We start from the raw sequence: 13,770 nt of genomic DNA on the forward strand, positions 1-13,770 counted from the left end.
GCATTACATCAGCTTTCTCTAAAAACAATGATAATGAAGCAGTATTTTTTTTTAAGTTCTAGAATTATAGATAAAAAATACATGATGTAAGCTGAAGAATTGTCTGAGTCTCACATAAATGAGCAAAGCCAGAATGCAGCTATATGTTTATCTGAAAACAAAAAGTGTGATCTTTTTACAAAAGCATACTTTGCCTGGGACATGATAAATACTCACTTCTTTAGTTCTTTTTATCTTTATGACTTTCGATTAACATTTTTTTCCATTTTAAGAAATAAGACTGGCAGGGTGTGTTGTACTTTAATCCCTAAGAGGCAGGCAGGTCTCTGAGTCTGAGGCAAGTCTAATCTACAGAGTGAGTTCAAGGCTAGTCAGGTCTACACAGAGAAACCCTGTCTCCAAAGAAATAAGACTGTAGACAAACACATCCCAGGAGCACTAGTTCTCCTGCCCAGGCTCACAGCCTTTATTCATAGCCATGTGCTTCACGCACACTCCATTGACCCTTACACTGACAGTTATGTCTAGTCTCCTGAATGCTCTCTTTGAAAACGGAAATGTTTTCTGTGCCGCCAAATAAAAAGTAAAGCATCCACATTTCAGTTTAGCATTTGAAACATGGCTAATGCAACCAAGGAACTGAAATTTCACCTTAGATTACATTGAAGTCGCTGCTGCGTTGGGCTTTGCAGCTTCAGATGCTTGTGCGGTGTTTGGGTTGATGCAATGTGTTGACTGATAGTTGATGCCCCGTGCCTCCAGGTTGAAGACCTTAGCAGACGAGCTTGCACAGACACAGCAGGTTCTCCTAAAGAAGGAGGAGGCTGTCCTGGAGCTGGAGAAGAGGATTGAAGAATCTTCTGAGACCTATGAAAAGAAGTCTGAGTGAGTAATAGAAAAGCTGTCTGAAAGAATATAGTTTAATTGGTGCATTTTTTACAGAGATACTTGCTACACACTAGTATGGGCATGGCATTTCCAGAAATGGAAGTTTTCATGTTAAAATGATGGAATTCCATATGACTCTGGAAAACTGTTTCTGTAGTTTTGTAAAATGTCATGTCTAATGGTTAGTGTGGAGCAAGCTAGAGTTGTTTGGAATGTAAGCAAAAGAAACCCTTTCTTGCCCAGATTGATTTAATTCATAGTGTTTCATCACCACATTAGAAGCCCTGACTAAGACAGATATGTCATAGAAAACTGGCCCTGTCTGTGTAAATATAATGCCACCATCAGATGTCTTAGTGTTTTATCAGTTTGAACTATCTCATGAATCTTTTGTTAAAAGCTGCCTTGTTTCTCAACGTCTTTTTTTCTTTTTTAATGAGACATACTGGAAATCCCTTTGTAAAAAGGGAGAGAGAGAAGTATTATCTAGAAATTGGCTGGTGTTATATTAAAAGGCAATCAAATAAACTAATTATATCACACTAATATACTTTGCATATAAAAATCAGCTTCAGATTTACTTTGCTATTTTTGCTTTCCTGGTGTTTGTATTACTGATTTCTAACTTGAAAATATTTTTCTGGGTCTCCAGATTTTACTTATCTTAGTACGTTTCTATCTTTTTTTTTTGTTTTTTGTTTTGTTTGTTTTTTTTTTTTTTTTTGGGTAGATGTATGTCCTTGCTCATGTGTGCAGGGACAAGAGTGTGTGCATGTGTGTGGAGGCCAGAGTTCAATGTCAGCTGTTTTCCTCATTTGCTCTCTGCCTTATTTTTAGAGGCAGGGCCTCTCATTGGGCTGTCCCTTGCTGATTTGACTAGCAAACCCCAGGGATTCTCTTGTCCCTCAGCAGTGGGTTACAGGTGCTTGCATGCTGGGGTTAGGGCTGTGCTATCATTTGTTCTCTAGCACTCACATGCATGGACACAGGGTACTGAGATCACACCAACACCGTGGCCTCCTCTCGGACCCCTCCACACCACCTCATGCCCTCCTGACTACATGTCCCTGTTGTTCTCCTCCTCCCCTGCCACCCACTCAATCCCTGCTGCCAGTGTGCTCAACGCTGTGGGGTGCCACCCTGCGACAGCCCAGCACCTGCTGAAGAAGACTTCTTCCTCCTTCCTCAGCAGCCATCATTGCCAGCTTTTCCTTGATGAGGCGTACAGCCTTCCTTCTCCGTGCTGGATAGTGACTGGCCTGATCCTGTGCAGCCACAGCTGCTGCAGGGCACGAGTGTCCAAAGGCCATTGCTCTGCAGCAGTCGTTCCCGGCGCCTGACTTACAGTATTTCCACTCCCTCTTCTACAGTGTTCTCTAGCCTTGTGGAGGAAGCGTGTGATCTACCTGTCCCCTTGAGGACTGAGCATTCCATGCTCACATGAGCTCTGCTCTTTGGCTGGTTGTTAGTCTCCGTGTTAGCAAGATGCCCTGCATAAAGAAGAGCTATGCTTGTCTATTAGGCTACGTATTTATTTAGTAGACTCATGGGCAGTAGTGCCTGTGACCTTGTCAGCCACAGGTTCTTGTTCTTAGTTACAGCACCAGGCCCGAGTGCCCTCGTGTAGGACAGGTATTATGTGCAGTTAGAGTTGTTGGTCACCCCATACGTTCATGCCGCCATTGCACACAAAGGTGTATCTTGTCAGATCGGTCATTATGTAGTTTACAAGGTTCACAAAGCTGTGTCAGACTGCTGATAGCTTTTCTCCTCCAACAGCCTGCAAAGTATCATGCTGCACTAGGCAAGCTAGACAGCAGGAAGGACACAGGCCAGTACCAGACTGATTTCTCCATGTTCTATGATCCAAGTATGTGTGTCCTTAGCAACACGGTCACATTGTCACGTTTCAGTGGGGCAACCAAGAGCACTGGCAATAACCTATTTTTGTGAATGCTGGGCATTGAACTCAAGACCTCATGCTTGGGTTCAAGGAGTCTACAAATTGAGCCATCTTCCTAACCTAACCCCCCCCCCCCCCACTGGAGTATCCTGGATTTTTTTCCCTTTCTTTTTTTTTTTCATTTGAGTCAGACTCCTTCACTGAATCCCTGAGCCCATTACTTTGGGCTGACAAATGAGCTCCAGGAATCTGTGTGACTCCCTGCGCCCCACCTAGGTCTGAGGTTATGGATGCTCACCAACACACCTGGCTTTTACGTGGGTGTTTAGGATTGGAACTTAAGTTCTGATGTTTGCATGGAGGGTCCTTTAAGAGCCGCACCCTCTGCTCATCCTGTGCCTCGCTCTTTATACTAATAGTTGTGAAATCACTCTATGTTGGCGTGCTTTCTCTAGTCCTGACTGTAGTGTGTTTCCTGCTCTCATACCATCACAACCGCTTTGAGCTCTCAAGGCTCTCAAGGATTTTGTGATGTGTTAGATCTCTCTGATCTACTCTTGCTCCTATTTTTTGTGATAACTTCTCAAATATTCCCTGCTTCTGTCAAATTTCTGACCTCTCTTTATTGTAGTCAGCAAGTGAACTTATGTACCACGGTGGGGGGGGAATGTAAAGCATTAAATGACTTTGTCCTTATTTTGGGGAACTAGATGTCTGAATTTACTCACTTTCCCCCTTAGTACACATCCTCAGTGCTGACTTTTTACAGTAGAACGTACTTATTCTAAGCCTGTTTCTTGTGGTTTTGTAAAGTATTGCCATCTTTTACTTTCCCGGAAACTTTGTGTTATTTTGTATGCTGTATATTACCTTTTCCTCCCAACTGGGTCATTAGGCTCTCTTTCTAAGTACTGACTCCAAAACCTCCAGTCTTCCCTGTCTGTCTCTGAAGTGCTGGGTCCGGTACTCAGGGCCGACACCTGCCGGCAGTGCTGTAGTGTCGCTCAGCTGTAGTACCTCCTGCCGCTGCGGAAACCCTTCTTTCTTCTCGCTGCCTCCTGCTCACTCTTTGCCTTCTGTCTTTGAGTTTGAACTCATCTTAGTAGTAATTCTCACTCCTTTTCTGAATTACCACTTAGTTTTCAACTCACATATATCCAGCCTTTGTCCCATTACTGTAGAAGTAAGAATCTCAAAGACTAGCCGTGGCCTATAATTGGGCAGCGAAATTTGGCCGCTTTCTTTCTGCGTCTCTTAATCACGTCTCACAGGTTTTTCTGCTCAGTGTTTCTTCTTTCCTCATTGGTACCCCTCCTATTCTGTTTTTTTTTCTTTGAAAATTTCATCACCTTCAGTTCGCGGTGCTGCCTCACACGTGCGTGAGGGCGTGTGCCGTTAATGGCCGCAGGCTGGCTGCTCGGTCGAGCTGGGACGTTTGGCCGTGGGCTTCAGGCTCTGACTGCTCAGCCTGCGGGAGGTACATGGTTCATGCCAGCCCTGTAGCTGAGGCCCGACCAGGCAGGGCAGCCTGGAGCAGAGGTACCCACAGGCAGGGCTGGGGCTGGCCTCGGACTTCATCCTCCTGCGGAGGCCTTGCAGGCTTATAGAATTTTTAGAAGAGTTAGTACGGCCAGGTTTTCAGGGTGAGTCCTAGTGAACCTGATCCTGTAACCTTAGTTTCCCTGAATTCTTATTGTTAGCTTCAGGGCATAATATGAAAACTAAAATATGAAGTACATTTATATGACAGAACAGTAGTGCTAACTTATTAAGAAATTAGTGGATTGAATTTTGTGTTCATATTTATATATTAAAATAATTTACTAAGCCAATGTTCTGAATGGGATTCCATAATGATACATTTGTGGTTTTTCCCTTAATATTTACTGGGCTTGTCCTTAGAATGTGCTGGTACATTTCTATTTATCATTTATTTACATATAGATATAAATATCTATCTGTATTTAAATGCACATATGTAATGAGAATAATTTGAATAATTTGTGCTCTAGTTTAGAACATGAGCTTACAATTATTTTTAAGGCTAGGTGTGGTCATACATGTCCAACCTGGGCAATATAGTGAGTTTTGTTTTGTTTTTTAAGAAAAATCATTATCTTTGTTTTTGTAATACTTCATTATCTTCATAATCATTGCTACATGAAGATAATAAAAATGATAAAATTATATTTCTTCAAAAATACTAAATTTTTTTTGTTATGTTCATATTTCTGAGTTATTTCTAAATAATAGAATCCTAATAGATTTTTACTTAATGGAATTATTTGTCCTATCAACATACAGTAGGGTCTGAAATTAAATCTTTGGATTTAATATGTGCCTCTAACTTTCTAATATTTGCAGCTTTCTGAATGAAAATTGAAAAAGCTTATTCCTGGATTAGGTAGGACCTTGGATTGCCGGCTCTGAAAACACATAGACTTAAGTGCATTATAGTTTTTTAGGTAGTTAATAATAGGACTTTTCCTGAGATTCTTACTGTTATTTTACTGTCTTCTTCTACAAAAATACCATTGTGTTTGTTTTGTGTTGGCCCTACCCTGGAGTGTCATTAGTATACTCAGTGAGATTTTATTGGTGAAAAGTAATTTTTCCTTTGCAAATGGGTATCAACTGCAGATAGCTTCTTAGTCAGGTGTGAGCCAGAGCCCACCTCCCATCCCTCCCGCCCCCGTCTGGCTTGAGTGTGTCTAGGCCCAGTGTGTGTTCCCACAGTCTCTGTGAGTTTGTTCCTGTAAATACACAGTTAAAGATTTTTATTTGGCTATTTGGTTAACATTTACATTTTGCAACTCTTATTCTTTATATATAGTTTCCTGTTCATTATTGCAAAGCTTATTTCCCTTCCTCTTGCTCTGTGCAGTTATCCTTTTTTCTGGTTATTTTCTTTTACATTTTTCTGTTAGCTTTTATGTAAGACTATTGGTAACAATTCTTTTAGAATATTGTTTTTAATATTTCATGCATGTGATAAATCATTCTTTGAATAATCGGATGTGTGTGAAAATGATGACCTGATATATGTAGCATCATTTCTTTTACTGTTGTCACAGTTGTGATTCTGTGGTACTTTGCTTTTGGTGTGTGTTAAGAAGACCCACCCCCCCAGTTTAAAATGTGTAAGTAGATTTAATCTTTTCTAGGGTGTCCTCTTTTTTTTTTTTTTTTTTAACAAAAATGATTATCTTAAAATAAACATTCTCTGAATAGATTTTCAGAGAATTAAAAGTACCAATTTATTGGAAAAAAATAAAAGCAATTACCAACTAATACCAAGCCAGCATGAATTTACTAAGAACTCAGTACAGATCTTGAAAGAGGATGATGTGCATGGGGATTGTCACTGTTTAAACTCTCCTGTTCAGAGCAGTCTGTCTTCTGGGCATGTCTAGATCTTTACAAATGCTCTCCATCATAAGTTCTCTCTCCCCACTTCATGTTGTTCCCTGAAATTCCTTGAACTGTGTTTGAGACCAGCATTCCTTACCGTGGCCTGCTCAGTTAGACTGGAGCTGAGTTCTCAAAACATCAGTTGTCAGTGGACACACAACTCAGTGACTTACTGTGGTCCTCTGTGTTTATTCAGTTGTCAGTGGACACACAACTCAGTGACTTACTGTGGTCCTCTGTGTTTATTCAGTTGTCAGTGGACACACAACTCAGTGACTTACTGTGGTCCTCTGTGTTTATTCAGTTGTCAGTGGACACACAACTCTAGTGACTTACTGTGGTCCTCTGTGTTTATTCAGTTGTCAGTGGACACACAACTCAGTGACTTACTGTGGTCCTTTGTGTTTATTCAGTTGTCAGTGGACACACAACTCAGTGACTTACTGTGGTCCTCTGTATTTATTCAGTTGTCAGTGGACACACAACTCAGTGACTTACTGTGGCCGTCTGTGTTTATTCAAATCAGATTCTGAGCCTCACTCTCTATCCTTGAAGCCTTCCCTGATTTCACTCTGTTGTTTCTTATCTGTTAATAATTTACCATAGTGCATGGTGCCCTTTTTTTGAAGATATTAGTATCATATACTGTAAAGACATTCCTGCCAGCACTTTGTGGTTTTGTTTTTTGTTTTGTTTTTTTCCTGGTGGCCTTACTGTGGGGAAATTACTTTGAAATTCCCATTGCGGGGAGCCCCAAGGGACAACTCTCTAAAGGAAACATGGGAAAATCTGTTTCTCCATGTTGGTTATAATAGAAAGATTTGTAGACTTAGGTTCCCTCAGTCGCAGTCAAGCCTGACCCTGCCATGTTAGCGATCCCTCATCAAAACACCCAGCTCACATGTGTGTACACAGCTCCGTGAGTGCATTGAGACCGTCATCTTAATTTTATTACTTTTACTCCACACACACACATCATACCTTAAGTATACAATTCTTGAGATTTGAAAATAATTCACTATTTTTATTTTGTAATTTTTTTCTATCAGTTTAGGGCCTACATTCATAAGCCTAGCTCCTGGTGAGGTAAGATGGCTTATGTATAGAAGAAAATAAGTGCCATAAATCATAATTTACTTGAAAATGTCTTGAGTGACTTATTTTCATTTTATTAATTCAAGTATCCAGCAAGCATTGCTGTTAAAATCTGTTCTCATGTTTTTATGATTCTAAAAGCATGCTGAGAAGAAAAATGAAAGCTTGCAAAAGCATAATCTGCACACACATGTGCATATAACACAGACATATAACATGCAGACACACACACACAGACATAACACACACACACACACACACGGACATACACATGGATACATAACACAGACATTTTCATTACTGCTTTTACTTGTTGAGTTGAAATAATGTATATTTATTTTATTCTATTGTAGCATTGTGCTTCTTCTGGGCCAAAAACAGGCACTTGAAGAGTTGAAACAGTCAGTTCAGCAGTTGAGATGCACTGAGGCAAAGTGTGCAGCCCAGAAAGAATTACTGGAGCAAAAAGTACAAGAAAACGATGGGAAAGAACCACCTCCCGTGGTGAATTACGAAGAAGATGCGCGGTCAGTCACATCGATGGTAAGCGCTGGAGCCAGGGCGCGGAGAGAGGAGTGTCTGGGTAATGAGCGAGCAGAGCTAATTGTGGTCTGCTGTAACGGATTGTGGTCTGCTGTAATGGCCATGGCTCCTGTTGACATGCAGGTCCTATTACACTTACTTGTAAATGCGGACCAGACTTAGCTGTCAGTCACCTCAGGTCACCTGCAGAGCACTTGAGGAAGCACCTGTAGTCAGAGGACAGAAAGCTCTTCTCTTGCCTTCAGAACTGGGAGGGCAGACTGCAGCTGTGTTCATCCCTGGGAGTCAGCAGGAAGGTAGGGTATCAGTTTCAGACGGAAGGAGGAAGCAGCTCTCCCTGACTGCTTCTTAAGAACTGTGAAACCTGTTTGCCTTAGATTGGAGATGTACTTATTAAAACTGATTTCCCTCAGAATCTTTTGATTCTTAATTTATTCAGACTTATGAACTTAAAATTGATTTAATTTAAGTTTTATTGGCTGTTTAATGCCTAGTATTTATCAGTATATCTACCTGTCCATCCACATATTTGTCTACACACCCATCTGTCTTATTTCATGTATCTGTCATCTGTGTGAGTAATTATTACTAGGAGGTAGTTTTGCTCACTGGGGCATCTGGCAGAACTCTGGAGTTTGTGTTGTACTGACCAGTAGATACTGTCCAGAGCTTGCCAAGCAGTACTGTGCAGAGAGTAGTCCCTTTACATCACCAGAGGAAACTATTCAGCCCAAAGTTTCCGGAGTGAAACACTTGAAAAATCGTGATGTATATCTTTTTTGTTTTCTCTGGACAGCTTGATGTACTTCATAGATGGAGGAATTATAAATAAAGAATTTGTAGTTGACATTTTAGTAATTTTTCAATTTATGTTATATTAAATAATAAATATGTGTTATATATGATATATAATTTATAAATAATGTATAATTATATAAATAATATAATGTGTTAAAATAAAACTAATGTGCTGAATAAATTCAAATGTCCCCACAGGCCATATTTAAAACTGCAATAACATAGAAATGGATTTGCAGTACTTGACTATTGTAGTCATTGCTGCTTTTGTATTTAATTGGAATTTGCTGATATGCATCACATTGAAATTGTAGATTGTTCTCCAGTGTCATCCTGCCTGTCAGGATCTGAACACATATAGCAAAGGCCCATGGGATTCTTTCTTCTGCTTTATGATTCTTGATATCTATTGGACATACATATTCGTTCAGAGGAATTCACATTTATTTCTGTCACTTGGCTTTTGAAAACCTTGTATCTTTCCTTTGGTTATGATTTGTAATATTTCTTTGCCTGCATGTGAATATGGAATTGGCTACTTAATTACTAATGGTTTGACCGTCTTATATTATAATACTTTATAATTAATTTTAAGTAATTTAATGTGCATATAGCTTATGCTGGTACTATCATAGTAGTTATCCAAGTTGCCAGATAACAGCTCTTCCCAGTGGATAGCTATAACTTAAAAACTCAGATTTTAGGAATTTGTGATCCTTTGGAGTTTAATTCTTGTTATCAAAGAGAAGATATGTTTATCACTAAATTGAATAAACAGCATTTCATAGAAAATCGTTAATAAAGTTTAAGAATGCAAACACTTTTTGACACCATCAGCTTCTTCTTACACCTTTTATATGATGATTTATAAGCAATGATATTACCTTGCTAATTTTAAATAGTGTGTTTTATTGTCATCAATTTATTTTCAGTAACTGAAATAGTAGTTATAAATGTCTCTTAAGCAATGCCTTTAATAAATATTTAATTCAAAATAAAAATTTTCCACAAGTGGTGGATATTACACCTATATTCCCGCACTTGTGTGGTTTAGGCAAGATGGTGGCAAGTTAAAGACATCGTGGAACACATGGCAAAACTCCATTTCAAACCAAAGCAAATGGAAATGAAACTTTAGTAAGACTTTCATTGAAAACTTGTGGAGATTTCTAAGGAAAAACTGTATATTACTTGTAGTTTAAAGTAATGTTTTATAAATTACATAAGCTATTCCACAGACTGATGATGATTAAATGTGTTACAGTAATTTTAGGAAAAAGGAATATATCTGGTGCACAGTTCTTATTGTTAATGCTCCTCACTTGTATTAGTGAAATTTCTGCATTCTTTAACTTTTTAAATTAATATTTATAATGTATATTTTCAATTTAGTTGAGAATAGTAAAAACTATAAGGCTTAATTTCCCGCAAAATGACTACTTAAGCAGTGTTTTATGAATAACATTTTAAAAATAAGTTAGACTATATTATTGAGAGGAGCCTACAGGGCAGGAGGACAAGAAGGAGCAGTGGGGGAAGAGATGGCATCATGTGTTTTCACTCATGTGCCAGATCCAGATACAAACATAGCTGTCGTCTGCCTGTCTCTATCATCTGTGTCTATGTGCCTGCCTATATCTATGTATCTTATTTGTATCTAGGAATTTTCCTCCCACCTCCTCCTCCTCTCCCTCCCTCCCTCCTTTCTGTTCAGTAGGAGACATTACAGGCAGTATTTGGGGTAGGAAAGGGCAGTGGGACAGATGGGAAGGGCAGAAGAAAAGGGCAAGCTCTCGGTGAGCCGAAGGTTTGTGTGCTTACGTTGTTGCTCTTGACATGAGAACAGTGCACCCCTGAGTCAGGGGTAGGAGCGTGACGCTGTGTGGTCTCACTTTGTTTAGTTCTGAGCTTTTCCTAACAGTCAACACAAAGCTGCTGCTTTACTATTTATTTACTTATTAGATATTATTTATTTATTTAGCACGGTTCTTTAGTGTGTTTATTAGCTATCCAGTCACATAATAAGCCTTATTTTAGTATCTGTTGAATTGAGGAATTAAACTTCCTTTTCACACTGGAATTACCTGTTTGTTTTATTTTATGACAGCATTGGACCAAATATAGTGATTTTTGATGAAAGGGTTAACTTGTATGTCAGATCTGTGTGTCTAGAACTGATGGCAGCCTCAAAATGACTTCCTTCTTCTGAAATGTGTAGCTCTCCTGTAAGAGAATTGACTTCACTTTGATATTTCTCAAATTGACATTTCATGTAAACCCCTTTGATAGACTGAGCCACAACATTATTTCTCTTCCCTTAGACACCGAGTAGGTGTTCTTAGTTGAACAGCAGCAGTAATAAAGTCTTGTTCTGCTACATGTTTAGCCAGTGAACTGTCTGACCTGTCATATGACTTGGTGTTGACAGTTGTGCCTGAAGTCCCCATCCTATGTAAGGACACTAAAGTGCACTGAATTACTGGAAGCATATTGACAGTGTAGTTGAGAGTGTGTGACCCGGCTTGTTCACTTATGCTTGCCTGACAAAAGCAAGCTGTATCCAGATCATCATGACAACACTGGGAGACGTTTCTGTTCCGGCTTTGTGTGTAGTTATGTAGACAGTATTTAATTGTAATTAATTTGACTGCTATTTTTATCTTGTTTTCAAGGACTTGATTCTTGTATTATATCTAATAAGATTAAGTAAACACAGGATTAGACCTTTTGATCATTTCTCCTATATGATGCAATGAATGTTTACTGTCACCTTTCACTTGTAAACTTGTGCTTGTATGATATAACTTAATTTAACCGGAAATATTTTTAGGCAGATCTCTATGTTAGGAGTGAAAACTCTGTGGTTTCTTTGTATTTAAAAAAAAAAATTGAGATTATACAGATATGGTTATACCACAGGTTGTTAAGAGTTTTCACTAGTGGGTTAACTTAACAACAGAAATTAATGCCTACGTACCTTTTAGCATTTGATGACAGCATACAATTTAGAGGTCTCATTTTAACTTAGTGGTTGCTCATTATAATTTAGAAAGTTGTACTTTGGAATTAAACCATAATTGTTTCTATTTTAGAAGTCATACTATGCTTTTATGATGATGAGATAATTAGTGCAAGTGCTTACAGTTTTCAGTAGATGGGGAATAAAACAAGCGTTGTCTGTCTACCCATATCAAGAAAACTTCTGGCCTTTTGTTTTCCTTAGGAATATGAAAGGCTAATTTAAATGTGTCATTTCTTATGGCTTTCCTGGCTGATCTGTCGGAATATTGCCTCTCTCCCACTTCCCTAACCCAGCACAGCTGTGATGGTGTGTCAAGCCAGCTGGATAATTTGACTTGGGATTAGAATACTGGGGAATGTTCTCTATCCATCTCGTTTTTCACAGAGTCCAGTAGCTGACTGGCTGGATGTGTGAAAGTGCTGGTGCTCAAAAGCTTCAGATTTATTTCTAAGATAGGCAGCCCAGTGGCACGATGACATGGAGGGGTTTAAAGATCACAGGAGGCATGCCACAGTTTTGGGTGACTCAGCTTTTGTCTTCAGTGCTTAGTCAGACCTCCGATAGCTCTGGCTATATGAAATGTCTCATTGCAAGGCTTTCGTCTTGTTGTAGGCACTTTTCTTTTTATTTATGTATGTATTGATTTATTTTTGTAGCCACTGTTAATCAGCAGTTGCTCCCAGCTTATTCCACAGAATGTTTGAGGTAGCTAAAGACAGTAAAATTCAATGAAATATAAATTACAACCAGGAAAAATAGAATTTGTAACAAGATCTTAAGACCACACAGAAACTGTGTGTAGACTGTGCCCTGCACGGCAGCACTACTCTTGTGCCACTTGAGCCATTACTTTGTAGGAGTCTCCAAGGTGAAAATACGGTGGAAGGGAAAGTCATACAGTTGCCATTTAACGAAGGCATGGCACATTGCAGGGGAGGAAAGTTTCATTGTGTTCAGCGTTGATAAAGTGTCTAGCAGAGGCTTTCACACTGACACCTGTGTGACCGCTGTCACACGCTTACCGCGTGACCCTACCAGCTAACGTGGGAATGTGGTTCATAAAACCTAACACAGAAGCTGGAATCCCTCAATAGAAGAAGAGGCCATGACACCAGAATCAATTCCTTAGGATGAAAAATGCACCAGTCAACTTACTTCATTTAACAATATAATCACTGCTTAGAAAAGTGGACAACATGGATGTGTTTGAAAAAATGTCCCCTTTTAGGCTGGGTGCAGTGGCACTTGCTGCCACTCACAGGCATTCTACAGACTGTAATGATGAAAGTGTAAGTTCAAGGCCAGGTGCATAGCTTGATGCTATCCAGTCCCAAAAGAAAGCTAGACAGAAACTCCCCAAACTCCCCAAATTTTGTTTCAGTACCACTTCTCTTAGCTGAAAATTGAATGTGCAATGAATAATAGATATTATATATTTGATTAAAGATAAATGTATGGCACTAGAAGCATTTACTGGCCAATTCTTTAGCTTTTAACAAAATGAACGTCTGTTATCTTTAAAATTCTTGGGAATATTTTAGTATTGAAAATAATTGTTACATTTATGGAGACATAGTCTCTATAAAATTATTCTAATTTCCTCTTTGTTAGGATTAAAAAAATGTTACTAATGGTGACTGAATGGGAAATTTCAGTCTTATTTTTTACCAGTTTTATGATATGTTTTACTTAATGTGTCATTATTTCTATTTAGTTATTAATTTCACATTATAAATTTCTTTGTTGAACATGTAGAAAACCAATTTTAATTTAGATTTAAATGATAAGTAGCTATAGAGTACTGCAAACTTTGCTATTCTATAAAGACATGCTTACTTTTGGAGGGAAGACTTACATATCATAGTTCAAATATTTAAGTTCCCAAAGAAATTATTTGATAGAGAATTTGCTTCATTAGCACTTGAGACATACAAAGTCTTCTATTAGATTGTGTTGTCATTTAAACAACGTTTCTAAGAAAAAGGCTCACACTCTTACTCTTTGCCATGTAATGGGCAGTTTGCTAGATAGATAGCAGTATTTTATTCCGAAAGCCTTACTGAGATGTTTCAGAGAGAAGAACTTGTAAATGTGAGGAGATTGTGGAAAT

At 38.8% G+C, this 13,770-nt stretch overlaps 1 protein-coding gene across 11 annotated transcripts in view; it reads left to right on the plus strand.

The window, feature by feature from the left end:
- Fer (FER tyrosine kinase) overlaps positions 1-13,770 on the plus strand; it is a 302,445-nt gene that overhangs the window by 107,326 nt on the left and 181,349 nt on the right. For all 11 annotated transcript variants that reach the window (XR_007831493.1, XR_007831492.1, XR_007831494.1 and 8 more), the window contains 2 exons: positions 763-885; positions 7,651-7,840. Coding sequence is in view for 7 of the 11 variants with exons in the window: in XM_051154426.1 (XP_051010383.1) it covers positions 763-885; positions 7,651-7,840 (313 nt within the window). In the remaining 4 variants the exon portion in view is untranslated. The remainder of the gene's footprint in view (positions 1-762; positions 886-7,650; positions 7,841-13,770) is intronic.

The sequence above is a fragment of the Acomys russatus genome, chromosome 12 (assembly GCF_903995435.1).
Source record: "Acomys russatus chromosome 12, mAcoRus1.1, whole genome shotgun sequence".
In the NCBI taxonomy this organism is placed as follows: Eukaryota; Metazoa; Chordata; class Mammalia; order Rodentia; family Muridae; genus Acomys; species Acomys russatus.